We start from the raw sequence: 18445 nt of genomic DNA, 5'->3' as shown, positions 1-18445 counted from the left end.
AGATAACAGGTGATTAGTGTTTACTATCAGAGCTCCTGGAATGTGAAATTAAACTGCAAGCTCACCTCATTAGTGCCTTCCTTTAAATGATCGGTAAAGACTCATTTGTATCAGGGCTTTTTCATAAATGTCATTATAAATGCATTTCTTTGCATTCCACCAATCCACTAATAGAAATAATGAGAACAACATATATCCTCTTTAACATTATTCACTGTTTTAACTTTTCTTCTCAAAGACTTTTCGCATGGTCTGGGGTGAAACACTTTAATATAAGCTGCAAATAACTGAAGGATAAGCTTGTGTTTCTTCCAAGAGCGTGTGTTAACTTATTACTGGCTAACTTCATTATGTTGTATGAAAATAGTCCCACTAAGGATGCTACTGTTAGTGTTTATTGGATTTGTTGAGCCTGAAGAGTCATCAGACCATTTCTTTATTTATCATCGTACTTAGTGAAAAATCAAGTCGTCCTTTTTTTATTATAATCTTTTTATATATATAATTATTATTACGTATGTTTGAACAGTCCATAAAATGATTTAACAGAGGACAGTGGTGTTTCTGGATTTTTGCAGATTGGTGAATCTTTGTCCAACTTTACAGACTTATCACCTAATTAGCTGCGAAATGTTTTTTCAACCACTTAGTTTTCCAAACAGCAACACAAGTTTTTTTGAGACATGCTGATGCCATCAGCTAAATATTTTCATGAAATTGTAAAATGTCTTATTTTAAACATTTTATATGTTTTCTGTGTTGTGTGGATAAAATATTGGTTTAAGAAATTTGGAATTCATTGTTGTTATTTACATTTTATCCATCATGCCAGCAGCTTCTGAATAGGGTTTGTTTGCAGATGTAAGTTGTTGCTTACCTCCTCCTGTGAGCTCAGTGTTTAATAATGGAAGGAAATGAATGAATGCATCAGTAAATATATTTTTTAAATCTCTCTGGATGTAAATGCATTTAGTCGAATTAAAGCACAGGAAAGCTGGGGCGAAGAGTAACAAGAAAGATGAATTATTAATGATGGATACAAGTTGTTAGCATTAATTCTTTTCTACTTTTTTTTTTAACTGTTAAATGATAAAGGGGATATCAGGACATTCAGTGATGAACTGATAATTTGTTTTATTCACAAAATAAATCCAAAATGTATTTTAATTAACATGTAGTCAGTGTGTGTTTCACAGTGTTTAATCTGAAAGTTGCTTCGCAGGAAATCATCTGTAATTCAGCTACTTGTGCATTTGAATGTTCTGAATTATGACACTGAAATCCTCGTTCATTTTTATTTCTTAATGTTAGTCATTTTAAATATTTTAAAAAATCAAAGTATCTTTCAAAAATGTATTATTAATTTGAGCCCATTTTTATACACTTGAGTTTGTTTTTGTTCTTTCTTGTTTGTTTTCCATGATCTTTAACTTTTGTTTTTTAATCTGTTACATGTTCAGCTTTTTCAAACATCTGCATAAATCTGAGTAACAAAGTATATGTTCAAGCCCACATAGATGCAATTATCAAACATCAAGTCAGTGGTAGGAAATAAAAATCAGGTGCTCATGAGGAAGGAAGAGGTGATGGATTGGTAAATGTGGGAGATTAATGATCATGCAACCTTAAAAGGAGAAGGGAAATTTCTTTGGACTCAAAAAAACAGGAAAAAACAAACAACCCCTGCCTCCACAATTCAGCTTCTTTCAACAAATTACAAAAACTACGCTGTAAAAATAACTTGAAATATTTTATATCAGAACAATGTTTCAAAAAAAGTGAAAATTAAACTGGATTGTAACACCTCAGAAAAAGCACAATTTTTGTCTTGAAACTGTAGGATATGCACCACAAAAATCACCAGAAGTTCAAATCCATTCTCTTGCTCTTATACAATTCAGGGTGGGTCACGGATGATACCCACTTGACTCAGCTTGACTCCACTCAATTTTTTGAATTTTTGGTTTGGTGGTACCTGCTCAGTCGGGGTCGGTGTGGTGTCAACAGACTGCATGCAAATAATTGGCCAGCGAGTAATGACTCCATGGTCCATCTATGAGGTGCAGATGATTACCATCAGTTTAGCAGCAGGTATACCATCACTGAGATGTCCTCTTGTTCTTCAGTTGCGTCGCATAAAAATGATGTCACAGGACTTTTGGCCTGCGTTGCTTCAATGATCCAACCCACATTGATGTGGCACTCAAACGAAATTGAAAACTACTGAAACTGAGTCGAGTTGAGTCGAGTAGGTGGCAACGGAAAAGCAGCAATAGCGTGAGAGCCAGGGTACACCCTGGACAGGCCTCAAATCTGTTGGAGTGCTAAAACAAAAATTAATTTAAAATTATTTTCTAAGAAAATAAAAAACAAAAACAACCAAAATCTGCCCACAATAAAAACATAAAAACCCACATGTTCTAGTATTTTTTTTTTTAATTAATTATACTTTTAATTTTTCATATTGTTACAGTGCTGTGACAAGTTGTGAGGTGTCAGTGAGGTAGGGGATGAGGGGAAGATCATCAGTCAGAGGTAAATACAGTTAAATCAGGTCCATCCAGTAGCCCCCCTCTCTCAGCTGTTGGCTTGTTTGTGTATCAGAGGACTAACAAAGTTTCAGAGGTCGAGTTTTATCCAGTTAGAGTCAGAATACAGAAACACGCTGTGTCTCTCAGTGCGGGTTGGCCTGGAGCTTTATTAATAAAGCTTCATTCAAAATTCATGAGGAGTTTCATGGGACTCGTTAGTCTGCTGCTAACAGATGCTAATTAATGCTAACAGAAGACTGCAGGGACGGTTTATATTTACATTGGCAAGAAATCAGATTTACATAAGATCTTAACAGCCGATCTGAGTGAAAGTTTGACATACACATCTTTATTTAAACCAGAAAGACTCTCCAAACTGAACTGCAAACATTTAATGGCACTGTATTAATATCACTTTAAAGTCCAGTTTGTGTCTTCAGAGAGACATCTGGGTTTGTTCTCCACTCCACAGATCTTGACGCGCTGCTTATGAGATTTCAGTCACCAGAATTTAGCAGAGGGCAGCAGGGAAGGTTTGACCTTGCGCCCAGGGTTATAGATGTCTCTAACCTCCGTTTCCAGACGAATGCCAGGAACCTTAAAGATGGACACAGCTGACAAAGAAAGAAAGAGAAAAAAAATGAATTTAAGCCTTAAACAGCTTTTTGTTAAAAAAGGATTTATGATCATACATCTATAATGTATCTATGTTGGAAATTCAAGTAAGTGCTGCTAGGTGAGTGCTGAATTAACAGAAAATATGTTCTTTAAAGTTTAGCTGCAATATGGTAACATTTAAGTGAGTTCTTACTGTCTCTGAGGTGCATGATGGGAGGAGGCAGTGTGTTGAAGTACAGGTGCTGCATGGCGTCCGGAGCCGAGATCCTGTCTGTAGGGACCACCTTTAGCATCTCCTGGGCCAGGTCCTCGGTCTTATATGGCAGCTGCTCCAACCTGATCCAGATCAACACAGGCAGATGGAGGACTACAGAGTCAAGTGATCTAACCTGGTCTACATGTGGACTGTTGGACTGTCTACAGTTAGCACAGATGAAGGACTGTCATGTGACTAATGTTTGCATTTCAAAGTGTGTTAGCAGGTTAGCATGTGTGTGCCCATATAAAAGTTACCTTTTCCAAACGGTCCTAAGCTGCTTTGGTTCTGAGTAAAGAAACCGCTCTATGGAAGAAAAAAAACCCCACTCAATTAGCAATTAGCAAATGTTAACATGGATCTAAAAATGTTCCCATGCTTTGCACTTCAGCTGGTTTTTAGCCTACATTTATTATTTTTGGGGGAATGAAACAGCTTCAGTCTGTCATTGATGCCCTAATATGTGTCAGCAGATCACTGAAACCTCTCAGGCAGCTTTTTAAACTGTCTTCTTTTCAGGTTTCTGAAGGATTTGTGGAAGTTTGTTCTGGGATGACATGAGAACTAAATGGTGTCAGACTGAATCTAAAAGTGTGTGTTATCACTGTGAACAGCTCAGGTCTCATCACTCTAAAGGTGGTGTGTGAATTCTTGGGGGAACCTGATCTTTAATGTTACAGCTCTGTGTGGGTTGGCCTGAAGTTACAGTTTACTGTAAAAGATGACTTTATCCAGTGATTCATGAGCAGCTCAACCACTGATCTCACTCTGTGGTTAATTTCTTCTCGTCTTTGTTCTCTCTTCTCACACCCACATGATGTATCAGAGACCCTGTCAGACTTGCAGAGCAGAGTTCGCCTCAAAGTCTGAGAAATCATCTCATTTTAATCCGAGTAAAACTATTAAAACAGGAAACGTGGAGACATGTTGCCTCCCGATGGAAATTTTGAGTCACTGCACACAAGTAATGACCCTTAATGAACCCCAGGCATCACAGAACAACTGTGAATGTTTACAAGACAAATTCATGCCACCTCCACAAAAACATCATTGATTTAATTAGCCTGTTTATATAAGACTAAAAAAATTGTATTTAAATTTTAAAACCGGTCAGAGCAGACACGCTCCGTTTTGTGTAACTATTTTAAAATCCCGGTAGCACTGCAACCACGTGAGCTAGCGCAATAATCTTTTTTGCATATGAAACCGGAGGAGTTGTACTTACATCTTGTCCTCGGTCACGGTTTCCTTCCACATAAAGCTTTACAAAAACTGCATAAAAAGCACTTGCAGCAACAAAAACATAATATTCCAGAAACACACTTAGCCGATCCGATCAGCTGTTCGTAACACTTCCTATGTCCATCAGCGCGAACTATCGCATGTCCGCCATGACCTGCCCGAAACCGGAAGTGATGTCATTTTCGCGGAAATGTAGTTTTTTACCATCAAGGCCTCATGAGCCTATACTGGTGTTTTTAAAAGTTATGTTTGACTTTATGAATTTCTGTGTCGTTTCTGGGATGCTTAGGACTCATATTGCACTGCTGGAAATAGTTTATTTTGATGCATATGCTGGTTTTTTTTGCAAATTTGCACTATAATATTTATTTTCGTTTTTCCTGCAGTATATAAAAATTGGTGTATTTCAAAAATAAAACTATGAAGACATTCAAAATAAATTTCCTGTGGTGGGAAACTATTTTGTGCAACTTTTTTGTATTTACAGTTTTGAGGGATAAGCCTCTTAAATTTCTCTAACTAGAAATATATGTTAACAAAACAAAAACGATTTTCAATTTTTTTGTAGTTTATTGCACCTTTTTGCAATTTATGTAATTACTATGCACTTAATGCATGCATATTATTAAAATTTAGGCTGTAATGGTTGTATTGATGTATAGCAACTTGAAATGCTCCCAAAAATGGCTCCACAGCATGTAAAAATATAATATAAGCTCTGGCGGAATTGGTTCTATGGTAGGTCTTAAAGGGTTAAAACTGTGAAATAACAGCAAAAACAAAAACACTAAATAGAGAGTTGCATGTGTCAGAGGTGTTATCTAAACGTACCTGGTCTGTAATTGGGTAGAAGGCTGACACCAGGCCAGCTGTCCTCAGAGGAGAGGCCCAGGACCTGCAGGGTTACATCATCTTAATAGTATTAGTACTTAATGTGAGTATTATTACAGTGTAATATCACACAGTAGTACTATTTCGTGGATCAGTGATATAAACAGTGTTACTGACCTCCCAGATCTTCTGCAGCTGCTCAAACTCATCAGAGACTCCTGGGAATGCTGGCGCCCCCTGCAGCATCTCTATGAAAATGCACCCAGCCCCCCTAATTCAGAAAAAGCAAACTTTATTCACACAGTCACAGCCGGCAGCTGAATTTGAATAATCGGTACTGACCATATGTCTAGAGCTGTGGAGTAGTCTGTGGATCCCAGCAGGACATCAGGGGGGCGGTACCACAGCGTCACCACCTCCGAAGAGAAGGTCTGACTGGGAATGGATTTGGACCGAGCCAGACCTGCAACAGAACCAGAAAACATTTGAAAAAAACATTTTAACTTTGCATTTTTTTTACTTTAAACTAGTTAAATTGTCTGCTTTAATCCTCCTTGAATCGCTACCTTATCGTGGTGGAGGGGTTTGTGTGTCCCAGGGATCCCAGGGGCTATGTTGTCTGGGGGCTTTTGGGGACCTGATATGTTTAATATGCTGCTGAGAATATAGCCCAGAAGAAGCGTATAGTATAGCTTTTATTTTGGAAAGAGCCATTTCTCTGTAATAAACTCTCTTTTCCAAAGATGAGTGATTTCTTGATCAGATAGATTTATTTTTTTATTACTTTGTTGTTTCAGCAACATTAAATTTAAAAACTGTACTTTTGAGTTAAGATATATATTTATAATTTTAATAAATGACAAATTAAAAAGGCATGAACATTTTTTGTATCGAAAGAATATCGAACCGTGACACCAAAGTATCGAACCGAACTGTGAATTTTGTGTATCGTTGCACCCCCAATATATATATATATATATATATATATATATATATATCCTCCTTGAATCGCTACCTTATCGTGGTGGAGGGGTTTGTGTGTCCCAGGGATCCCAGGGGCTATGTTGTCTGGGGGCTTTTGCCCCCTGGTAGGGTCTCCCATGGCAAATTGGTCCTGGGTGAGGGACCTGGGTGGAGCTGGAAGGTGCTCCACCTGGAGACTCTGTTGTCCTGCTTGCTGGGAGACTTCAATGCTCACGTGGGTAACGACAGCGAGACCTGGAGGGGCGTGATTGGGAGGAACGGCCTCCCTGATCTGAACCCGAGCGGTGCTTTGTTATTGGACTTCTGTGCTAATCACAGTTTGGCCATAACGAACACCCTGTTCGAACATAAGAGTGTCCATAAGTGCACGTGGCACCAGGACGCTCTAGGCCGTAGGTCGATCATCGATTTTGTAATCGTATCACCAGACCTGCGACCATATGTTCTGGACACTCGGGTAAAGAGAGGGGCTGAGCTGTCAACTGATCACCACCTGGTGGTGAGTTGGATCAGGTGGCGGGGGAGGACACTGGACAGACCTGGTGCACCTAAACGCGTAGTGAGGGTGTGCTGGGAACGTCTAGCAGAGGCCCCAGTCCGTGAGATCTTCAACGCACACCTCTGGCAGAGCTTCAACAGCATTCCGAGGGAGACTGGGGACATTGAGTCCGAATGGACCATGTTCAGCGTCTCCATTGCCGAAGCTGCTGCATTGAGCTGCAGCCGCAAGGTGGTTGGTGCCTGCCATGCGTGGTGGTAATCCCCGAACCAAATGGTGGACACCAGAGGTGAAGGGAGCCACCAGGCTGAAGAAGGAGTCCTGTCGGGCTTGGTTAGCCTGTGGGACTCCGGAGGCAGCCGACAGGTATCGACAGGCCAAGCGGAATGCGGCTCGGGCAGTGGCTGAAGCAAAAACTCGGGTGTGGGAGGAGTTCGGAAAGGCCATGGAAAAAGACTTTCGGACTGCCTCGAAGAGATTCTGGCAAACCGTCAGGCGTCTCAGGAGGGGAAAGCGGTGCTCTACCTGCACTGTGTATAGTGCTGGCGGAGCGCTGCTGACGTCGACTGAGAAAATTGTCAGGCGGTGGAAGGAATACTTCGAGGACCTCCTTAATCCCACTGACACGTCTTCCGAGGAAGAAGCAGTGTCTGGGGATGAGGGGAATGACCCGCCAATTTCCGGGGGCGAGGTCACTGAGGCAGTTAAACAACTCCTTGGTGGCAGAGCCCCTGGTGTTGATGAGGTCCGCCCCGAGTTCCTGAAGGCTCTGGACATTGTAGGGCTGTCCTGGTTGACACGCCTCTGCAATGTTGCGTGGAGATCAGGGGCAGTACCTGTGGACTGGCAGACCGGGGTGGTGGTCCCCATCTTTAAGAAGGGGGACCGGAGGGTGTGTTCCAACTACAGGGGGATCACACTCCTCAGCCTCCCTGGGAAAGTCTATGCCAGGGTGCTGGAAAGGAGAGTTCGTCCGCTAGTCGAACCTCGGATACAGGAGGAACAATGCGGTTTTCGTCCTGGTCGCGGAACACTGGACCAGCTCTTTATCCTCTCGAGGATACTTGAGGGTGCATGGGAGTTTGCCCAACCAGTCTACATGTGTTTTGTGGACTTGGAGAAGGCATTCGACCGTGTCCCTCGGAGTGTCCTGTGGGAGGTGTTGTGGGAGTATGGGGTGTCTGGCCCATTGCTACGGGCCATTCGATCCCTATACAACCGTTGCAAGAGCTTGGTTTGCATCGCCGGCAATAAGTCGGACTCGTTCCCGGTGGGTGATGGGCTCCGCCAGGGCTGCCCTTTGTCTCCGGTTCTGTTCATAATTTTTATGGACAGGATTTCTAGGCGCAGCCAAGTGGCGGAGGGCTTTCGCTTTGGTGGCCTCAGAATCTCATCTCTGATTTTTGCGGATGATGTGGTTCTGTTGGCTTCATCAGGTGAGGGCGTCCAGCTCGCACTGGAACGGTTCGCAGCCGAGTGTGAAGCAGCGGGAATGAGGTTCAGCACCTCCAAATCTGAGGCCATGGTTCTCAGCCGGAAAAGGGTGGAGTGCCCACTCCGGGTCGGGGATGAGTTCCTGCCCCAAGTGGAGGAGTTCAAGTATCTCGGGGTCTTGTTCGCGAGTGATGGGAGAAGGGAGCCGGAGATCGACAGACGGATTGGGGCTGCAGCTGCAGTAATGCAGACGCTGCACCGGTCCGTCGTGGTGAAGAGGGAGCTGAGTGTAAAAGCGAAGCTCTCAATTTACCGGTCGATCTATGTCCCTACCCTCACCTATGGCCACGAGCTGTGGGTAGTGACCGAAAGAACGAGATCGCGGATACAAGCGGCAGAAAAGACCTTCCTCCGAAGGGTGGCTGGCCTCTCCCTTAGAGATAGGGTGAAAAGTTCGGCCATCCGGGAGGGGCTCAGAGTAGAGCAGCTGCTGCTCCACATCGAAAGGAGCCAGCTGAGGTGGTTCGGGCATCTGACAAGGATGCCCCCTGGGCGCCTCCTGGGTGAGGTGTTCCAGGCATGTCCCACCGGGAGGAGGCCCCGGGGCAGACCCAGGACACGCTGGAGAGATTATATTTCTCAGCTGGCCTGGGAACGCCTTGGTATTCCCCCGGATAAGCTGGAGGAGGTGGCTGGGGAGAGGGAGGTCTGGGCCTCTTTGCTTAGGCTGCTGCCCCTGCGACCCGGCCTCGGATAAAGCGGATGAAGATGGATGGATGGATGTGTATATATATATATATATATATATATATATATATATATATATATATATATATATATATATATATATATATATATATATATGTGTGTTGTTTCCAACTAGGTTATTTTACAAATCTGTTGTTCCTACAGGTCCTTGCTGACTAAATCTTTGCCTATTTCCACTTCTGCCCTGCAGCGTTGAGCCGGTTCTCACCGAAGTCGGCCAGTTTGAGTTCTCCGAGGTAGCTGATGAGCAGGTTTTGGGGCTTAAGGTCTCGGTGGAGGATCCTGCGGCTGTGGATGTAGCAGAGACCTCGCAGCAGCTGGAACATGAAGATCTGAAACACACGGTGTTGAGCCATGTTAAACATTTCATGGCGTGCTGCTCACAGCTGGAATGACACAGTACTGCCCCCGGCTGTCTGCTGCTGAGCGCAGCGACGTACCCGCACGTTGTGATAGCGTAGACCTCCAGGGTGCTGGATCATGTACTGGGCCAGATCTGTCTGCTGCAGAGACAATCTCTGGTGTTAAACTTCATTTTGATGGTGAGAAAGACCACAGAAAATTTGAAGCTTTTCTTTTATTCAGATACTCATGTTCATCATGTTAATATCATAAAAGGTTTGTTGTAAGACTGTTGTAAGAAATTTTACATAAAACATAATTTATGTTCAAACCTTATACCATAAATGTTCTACACAAATCAGAGATGGTGATCTGAGAGGGAATGACCCCCATATTAACAAATAAATAGATCAGAATGAAAACAAAAAAACAAACAATATATACATTAAAATAAAATTGTAAAAATTTATAAACATTTAAAAGAAAAAAATATAAAATGTGTGAATGCTAAAAATTGTAGCCTTAAAATTTTGTTCTGACTGTGGTTGAAGTTTGTGTGTGTGCGTGTGTGTGTGTGTGTGTGTGTGTGTGTATGTGTGTGTTGGTGAGTGCTCTGTAGCACCTCCTTCAGGTCACACTCAGCACTGAACAGCAGATTTCTCACCAGGTACTCAAAGACGAAGGTGAGTGTCTCTCTGGTGTGGATGATGTCGTGCAGGAGGACAATGTTGGCATGTTTCAGACGTTTGAGCAAAGAGGCTGTACACACACACACACACACACACACACACACACACACACACACACACACACACACACACACACACACACACACACATGTTTATGCACATGTTGCTGAAACTATTAAAAACTTAACCAGTGATCTAATTGGTCACCTTCTCTAATGGCATTGAACGGGACACCTTCCTCCGTCTTCATACGAATCACCTTCAGAGCAACCAGCTGCCCGTTTATCCTTCACAGAAGAAGAAATGTTTACAGTAAACACTTTATCACTGATCGATCACAACACAAGGAAGATTTTACGGGGCAGGGATAGTTCAGGTCATCCACTGAATGAGGTGCCCCTGAGCAAGGATCAATAAAGTATACATTTCTATTATAATGTCCAGTATGTATGAAAATTAATGTAAATATTACAAATTTTAAACTAATAACATGTCAGATAAACTACTGAAGTTAAAAATGAAACGTTCTTTTTAAAATGTGCAACATAACAGAAATGGACAATTAATATATATTAATGCATAATATATATAATAACAAATATGTATATACTTATAAACTCATTTGATTGAAAAAAATTGTAATTAATAAAATATTTGCGAATTTTTCCAAAATGTTAAGTATCTGTTAAAAAATAAACATTAACAATAATTTTAGTAATCCTAGCAAAACATCTGTCTAATATCTAACAATAAAAAAGTAAATGGACTGGTTCTTATATACAACTTTTCTACTGTCCTGGAGCACTCAAAGCGCTCTATAAAACATGCCGCATTCACCCCATACACACCCATTCACTATTATCTATACGGTGAGTGCTTTCTAACTATCATTCATGCTCCAATGGATGCATTGGAGAACAACTCGGGGTTAGTATCTTGCCCAAGGATATTTGGCATGCAAACCGGGGGAGGCAGGGATCAAACCACCAACCTCCCAATCAGCAGCTGACCTGCTCTACCTCCTGAGCTACAGCCACCCCGCAATGGATTGATTCGTATATAGTGCTTTTCTACTCTCCCGGAGTACTCAAAGCGCTGTATACTAATCAACATTCACACTCATTCACACTCCGATGAATGCAATGGATCTTGCCCAAGTCCCAAAAGATTCTGTAAAAAACTTGTTAAAACTAAACACAGGGAGATGTTTTCTTGTCTTTTGTACATTGTGATCAACATTCAGACTCAATGTGATCAAAACTTAAGCCACAATCTCATTGGCTGTTTGTGTTTGACTTGTATCGCGGTGAGCTCTGACCTGCTGATGCCTTTGTAGACCGAGGCAAAGGTTCCTTCACCCAGTTTCTCCAGACTCAGGTACGAGTGTGCTGCCCCAAACTCCAGACCTGCTTTCTGATCACAGCACACACACTAAATGTCACACAAGCATCACACCGCCTCACATGTTACCTCAAACATCATGTCATACGCGCCCTGACCCAGGTAAGAGGCTCCCGACTGCCCTCCCCTCTCAGTGGGTCGCTGTTGCTGCGCCCACGCTGGACTTTCAGCCGACGGGCCTGCAGAGTGTGGAACCAGTGAGACTGAGAGCCAGAGGTGGATGAGTCCGAATCCAGCTGAGACACACAGACGAGACCACATCAGGTACACATAAGGGATTGTTAATACTACCTTTAAAGCTCAAAAGATCATTTGAAACCTCAATACCAGCTTAAGAAAATCCTCAACCAATCAATACTACCTAAAATTGTCTTATCACCACCCGTGGTGACTCATATATACCACTTAACACTTCTACTGTGTCCTGGATTGCTGACTGTCTGTCAGAGAGGCCTCAGGTGGTCTGAGGTGGTGGTTGGTAATACTGGAGCTCTATTCCTGTTTACACCTCAGATTTCCTATACAACAGTGAAACCAGCAGAAGTTATCTGGGACGGCTGGGTGTTTTAAGGGTGGGCAGGAGTCGGACTACAAAGAGCTAGTGAGGAATTTTGTGGAGCGGTCGGGAAGAAATCACCTCCTTCTAAATGTCAGCAAGACAAACAAGACAGTGGTTGACTTCCAGAGGAGAAAAACTGCAACCAAAATCAATATCATGGGTGAGGAGGTGGAAACAGTAGACAGCTGCAGGTAGTTGGATGTTCACCTGAATGACAGACTAGACTGGAGGACTAACAGTGATGCCGTTTACAAGAAGGGGCTGAACAGGCTCTACCTTCTAAAGAAGCTCAGGTCCTTTAATGTGAGCAGCAAGATGTTGGCGATCTTCTACTAGTCTGTGAGAGTTAGTGCCATCCGTGTCAGAGAAACCTGCAGGATCAACAAACTGATCCTTAAGGCTGGAAGCACCATTGGTCAGAATTTGGAGACATTTGAGTCAATGAGGGTTAGAGGTCATTGAACAAGCTGCTCTCAATCATGGACAACCATCACACCTACTTCACACTTCTGAGCTCATTCTCCTTCAGACTGATTCAATCTCGCTTCAGGAAACCGTTCTTGCTGTTTTCTATAAAGCTGCACACTGATTCTTCATTCTGTCACAGGTGAACAAACCTGTCAACCATTAGATCATAAACATACTTTGTATTAAACCTTCATGCAGCTGTTTTTCTTATATATTTATTAATGCAATTTGTTCTTCTCTCTTGACCAACGTCAGTCGAACTTTTACTGTTTTAACTAACTTCATTTTTACGTTACTTTATTTTTCATCACTGTTGTAAGTTTATAAATTCCTGCACTCTCTCACAACATAAGATCGTCACCTGTGACCCTTTTATTTAGCTGTGTTATTTGTTGTGTACTGTAGACTGTAATATTGTTACCCTTTATCATTTTGCTGTAAAACAAAAAGTTCTCCTGTGGGATCAATACAGTTAAGAAAAAAAAATAAAGAATGGTAAATAAAAAATGCAATAAAACCAGTCTCGGTCGTTGTGTCCTTGGGCAAGACACTTCACCTACCGCCTACTGGTGATGGCCAGAGGGGCCGATGACGCGATATGGCAGCCTCGCTTCTGTCAGTCTGCTCCAGGGCAGCTGTGGCTACAACTGTAGCTGCCTTCACCAGTGTGTGAATGTGAGAGTGAATGAATAGTGGAATTGTAAAGCACTTTGTGTCATGGTCCTGGGTTGTTGACCCAGCGTTTTGTGTTTTGTGATTATTTCCCTCTGTTCTAGTTATTCTGTGTCCTCCCCCCTTGTGTCCGGTTCGGGTTCTAGATTTCCTGTTTTGTTCTGAAAGTCTGTGTCTGTTGTCATTGTGTTCAGCTTGTGTCCTCCAGTCATCATGTATATTCAGATCAGCTGTTCTTCCCTCCTGTGTGCGATTACCCGATTACCTTGTGTGTGTGTATATATAGTGGGTGTCGGTCTGTGTTCGTTGTCGGCTCGTCTGTGTTTCTTGGTATCCTGGTCCTTGGTCTGCGGCTCTCTGCTCCGCTCTCCGTTTTGTAAGATTTCAGGTTTGCTCTTTAGTTTCTCCCAGTTTAGGTTTGTCATTACTCATGCTTCATTGCCTGTTTTTGCCACTGCCACCGTGTAAATAAACTTCACTCGTATCATCAGTTTGCTGCATTTTGGGTCCTCCTTTTCCTCCACTCCACACGGCTCACTCCGCCAGCCGTGACACTTTGAGGGTCTCGAAAAGCGCTATATAAATGCAATCCATTATTATCATTATTATGAAGTTACGTCCATTCAAAACATTAATTAAAAAGAAAAAAAGAAAAAAAAGAATATATATATATATATATATATATATATATATATATATATATAATTTATTTTTTTTAATTAATGTGTTGAATGGACGTAACGTCATATTTTAAATCGAGACAGCATACCCACTGTAAAAAGTTACAACATGCTATAACAGATTTTACATGTTAAATAGATCACAACAAAAGGATTACTCTTTAAAAAAAAATAAAAATAAAAATGATAAATAAAATGAAATAATTGCACTTTTTACAGCGGCTGATGTTTTACCTCAGCAGACGGAAGTGAAGCTGAACTTTTCCTGAAGTTCAACTCCTCCATCTTCACCTCTTCCTCCTCTTCTTCATCTCCATCATAACCTTTCTCCTCACCATTCTCCTCTTCCTCAGCACAGCAACAGCACCTTCTCACCCACTGCCCGGCCTCCCTCGCCCGCCGGGACAGCTCCTCCATCTTTTCACCGTCTTCTTCCTCTTTTCCGTCTCATATGACTCACATGGTTCAGGACGAGTAAACAAGGTCCCATGACCCTCACTCATCCTTCCTCCTCTTCCTCCCCCTCACTGTGCCCAGAAGGTAAAACAACAGGTCCATTGATGTGTGTTTGCTGCCCTCTGGTGGACACAAACCATCACTGGAGCTTTTCATATTAAAAAACAAACAAACAAAAATATCCCAATCAACAACAAGTCAACAAATAAAGACAAATAAAGAATAAAAGAACTCAAAGAAAAATAAATTTGAAGCTTTTAACCATCAACAGAGATCCTCCTGTGTGCTCTAAATGTATCATACAGCAGGTCTGTACATCCAGCTGCTAATAAGAAATACAATAAAAACAGAGAAAAATACAAAAACATCCGTTTCTGTTATATCCTGATAGAAGTGATGGATCTGTTTGACCACTGCAATCAATCTACTGAAGTCAAATTCTGTGTCATGGCTGGCAGTCAGTAAAACTGTACAATAAATTTTATCATAATTAGACTGTCATGTACTTAACCTCTGACAGCAGAATCCGGCCAAACAAATTAATTATAGGTATTAATTAGTTATTAATTATAACTGATTATCCAGTTAACTCAGTGACAGTCTCAGGTGATGATTTTAACACTCTGTAATACACCATAATACCTTAAGAAATGTGACTGAAGTTTAATGAGTACACCTCTGTCTCTCCTAGAACTCATCATTAAAGGTAATTTGTGGCCATCTGGGGGTGAGAATGTAAATTACAGGAGGTCAGGTTCATGTGGAGCCGGACTATTTATTTATATTTTAATTTTACTTTCAGTTTCTATTTTTTTACATCTCACAGCACTGCATAGACACTTATATAAGCTCTATTAGGTTTACAGTATCTCATTCAGGTATATTTAGAACACAGAAACATTTAAATAACATCATAGGTAATAAAGCGTGAATGAAACAACTTTTGAAAACCTTCCAGCTGTTTGACAAGAGATCTGGGAATTTCCGAGATGCACATAAATGCAGCTCATCGTCTATTTAATGTGGGTACTTTAGTCTCTGAGGTTTGGTGTGGTGTTTGGTGTGGTGAGTAGAGCTGGGTATTGATCTTGATTTCTATAACTGATTCAATTCAGTTCAATTCAATGTCAACTCAGACAGTCAGAAATATTATAACTATGACCATTCATCAGTACATATCCATATTTTTATATCTACATATAAAAACAAAGCTCACACTTGTGAGGCTTTATCAGAGGTGTAAACACAGCAGATGCCTTTGTGTCAAAGTAACTGAGGATAAAACACAGAAAAACATGAAGGAGATTTTCCTGGCCTGACTTTTTATAGCAGACAACCCTAAAAATATTCTGCAATAGATCAAAAACTGAACTGAACTAATCAACATATGAACATTACCTGATGCTGCTGAAGTGCAGCAAAGTTACAGAGGATTTATTAGAGACACAGCTAAGAGTTTTGCAATTTGGCTGGGATGACACATCCTTCATGTGCCGTGTACATATATACACATGCACTTTGTTCTTTTTCAGTAATTCTGTGCATTTCTGGTTATAAACATTATTTGCTGTTTACTATCACCATGTGATGACATCACATTTGTTTCTTTTGTTTTTTCTAATGATTCTGCAAACTGATCCGGTTCTTATTCTCCTGATTGTGAATGTGTCCTCAAACGCCTCTCTGGATGTTGCCTTCATTCCTAACGTTTTTCTTTCTGACCTTATTGTTTGTGACTAATGCTGATCGTCTCCGTGTGAAGGTAAGTGAGGCAGCCTGTAATGTTTAACGTCAGCTGTGTGCGGCTTAGTTCCAGCACAAATGTGCCCATAGTTCACGGTAACGGATTCACAGCTGGACCAACGAGCCAGAGTGTGCTCACTATTTTCTGTTAGCCTGTGTGTTCCCTGCAGTTATATCGGACTGTAAAAAGTCATTATTTACTACAGATGTGGTTCAGACGAAGATTTAACTCTCTGGGGTCCAGGGTATAATTGGCCGTTTTTGACTACTTTTGATTTTACCTCTATATTTCACCTTTAAAATATGTTTTTCTTGCCTTGTTTGGTATCATTATTTTCAGCACAACCATTTAAATCTATTTACAGAACAATCAGGTGTGCTGCATCAAATAAGAAGGCACACAAATTATTTGTGCCAGTCCAAAAAATGTAGTTTGTGTTCAGTATAAGACAGAGGAGAACACCAAAGGCCTAAACCCTGCAGGTCTGACAGCAGGAGGTGCATCAGTCCAGTTTTCCATGTGGGAACAGCGTTTACACTGGAATCTGCCTTTGACGGCTTTTTTTGGAGAGAATATGAAATTCAGCAGTATGACTGACACACAATACAAAACAATAACTACACAACAAACTAACTATCCAGTCGTTAAGTGATGACGTGATGAATCCTACTTCCGGGCCTAAAGTAGTCTGCGTTTAATATGGCTTTTGTGTTGTTAACATGTTTAATGTTTTGTATTTTCTTCTATTTAATCTCAAAAAGCTCCTAAAACAGTCAGTGATCACTGTTGACCTCCCTCGGCTTTTATTACCGCTAATCATTTATTTAAGCTCAGTTTTTAAAACCTTAGGATGTACAGTATATATATTAGCTGTATAATACCAGTAGGCCAGCTCTGATATTAATTTGGTATGGCTTCGCGGGCCAAATGTAGTTAGGCTGCAGGCCAAATTTGGCCTGCGGACCAGAGTTTGAAACCTATATTCCTGATAACTGTCTTTAGTAACAAGTATAACGCGTTATACTTGATAACAAGTAACAAGTAACGCGTTACTTAAATGAACCAAGCAAAACTGGTGTGAAAGAGGACTCCTGTCTGAATACAAGTAACACGTTACTGCCCATCTCTGCTGTTAACACACAAACTGTACCATATAGTTGATGGCTATGACTTTTTAAATCCACATTTAGACCAGAATTTTCAAGAAATCTCAAGTCATCAAGAAGTGGTTGCAAAATCTTGTCAAATCTATATTCCTCCCTGTCAATTGAGTTGAACAAAAGACACAGGTGAATATTTGCAAGTGAGGATTTCCACTCTGGTGGCAAATTCTTCAAGGTAAAATACACAGCTCCTAGCTTATGTATGAAAAGAAAAGAAAACCAAAGAAAGAATGCTTGGACACTGCTAGCATAATGGATAGGGAATTATTAAGTGATAAGAACAAGTAATCTGATGTATTGTAATCATTATGAAGCTATAATTTGAGATACAATAAAAGATACAGTAAAAAAAAAAAACGTGTTTGTATCCATATCGGATCAGTATCGTCGATACCACCCTGGTAACTGGTAAACAGAAGTAACCTTTTTTACTTCTGTGCACTTCAACATTTTTAAAGGGAAACATTCACTGCAAAAATTTAACAAAATGCAGTAAGGTGCTATACTTACTCTCCACACCTCTCCACCAAATCCCCAATGCAAGTCTTCACAAGAAGCTTCCTTGATGGCACTGACAGGGTACCTGTAGTCTCATACTCCTTAAGAATCTGTGGGGCTTTCCTCTTGAGTAGTGACTTTAGGGGTTGACTTTGTTCTTCTGTGGTAATGGTAGACTGTGTAAAGGCAACACCAGACATTGTATCTCTCTGCAGTAATCTTCAAAGTCATGACAGCAAATTTCCACAGAGCATAGAAGTGTGAGTTTACTCAAAAAGCTGCAGCAGAAGAAGGTGGTTTCTTAATTACCGTGATTATAACACAATGACTAAAAGAAATTCTGAATAATAATTAAATTGATTTTATCTTATAGTTGCTACTTGGTGAACAAATCTGATCCTGACTAATAGTTAATAACTGTTAAAACACATGTTATGACTTAGAAAACTGGAGAAATGCAAAGTATACCTGATTTTGTCTAATCTCCCCAAGAGAGGTTTTCATTGGTGGCCCTCTGGCTGACAGGAAGATATGGAATCTATCAAAGTCACCATGCTTTGACGGACAAGGTAAGGAGTGACGGACAAGGTAAGGAGTGACGGACAAGGTA

The 18445-nt window shown here is 41.1% G+C and overlaps 1 protein-coding gene across 2 annotated transcripts; it reads right to left on the bottom strand.

Moving 5' to 3' along the window:
• Positions 1 to 2480: 2480 nt before the first annotated feature.
• Positions 2481 to 18124, bottom strand: cdk15 (cyclin-dependent kinase 15). 2 transcript variants are annotated; one of them, XM_080877620.1, is made up of 14 exons: positions 17848 to 18124; positions 14209 to 14578; positions 11694 to 11831; positions 11513 to 11607; positions 10402 to 10481; positions 10170 to 10264; positions 9604 to 9666; positions 9372 to 9495; positions 5821 to 5941; positions 5656 to 5749; positions 5479 to 5542; positions 3663 to 3711; positions 3343 to 3485; positions 2481 to 3145 (listed from the first exon to the last, which is right to left on the bottom strand). In XM_080877620.1, the coding sequence occupies exons 2-14, from the start codon at positions 14389 to 14391 to the stop codon at positions 3033 to 3035; spliced, it is 1362 nt and encodes a 453-aa protein (XP_080733746.1). In that variant the 5' UTR covers positions 14392 to 14578; positions 17848 to 18124; the 3' UTR covers positions 2481 to 3032. The 2 variants fall into 2 exon arrangements, with proteins under 2 accessions (XP_080733746.1, XP_080733747.1); XM_080877621.1 differs by having other exon boundaries at positions 9604 to 9663.
• Positions 18125 to 18445: the final 321 nt, after the last annotated feature.

This window comes from Rhamphochromis sp. 'chilingali' (assembly GCF_963969265.1).
Source record: "Rhamphochromis sp. 'chilingali' genome assembly, chromosome: 3".
NCBI lineage: Eukaryota > Metazoa > Chordata > Actinopteri > Cichliformes > Cichlidae > Rhamphochromis > Rhamphochromis sp. 'chilingali'.
This window is presented reverse-complemented; position numbering and strand designations above follow the sequence as displayed.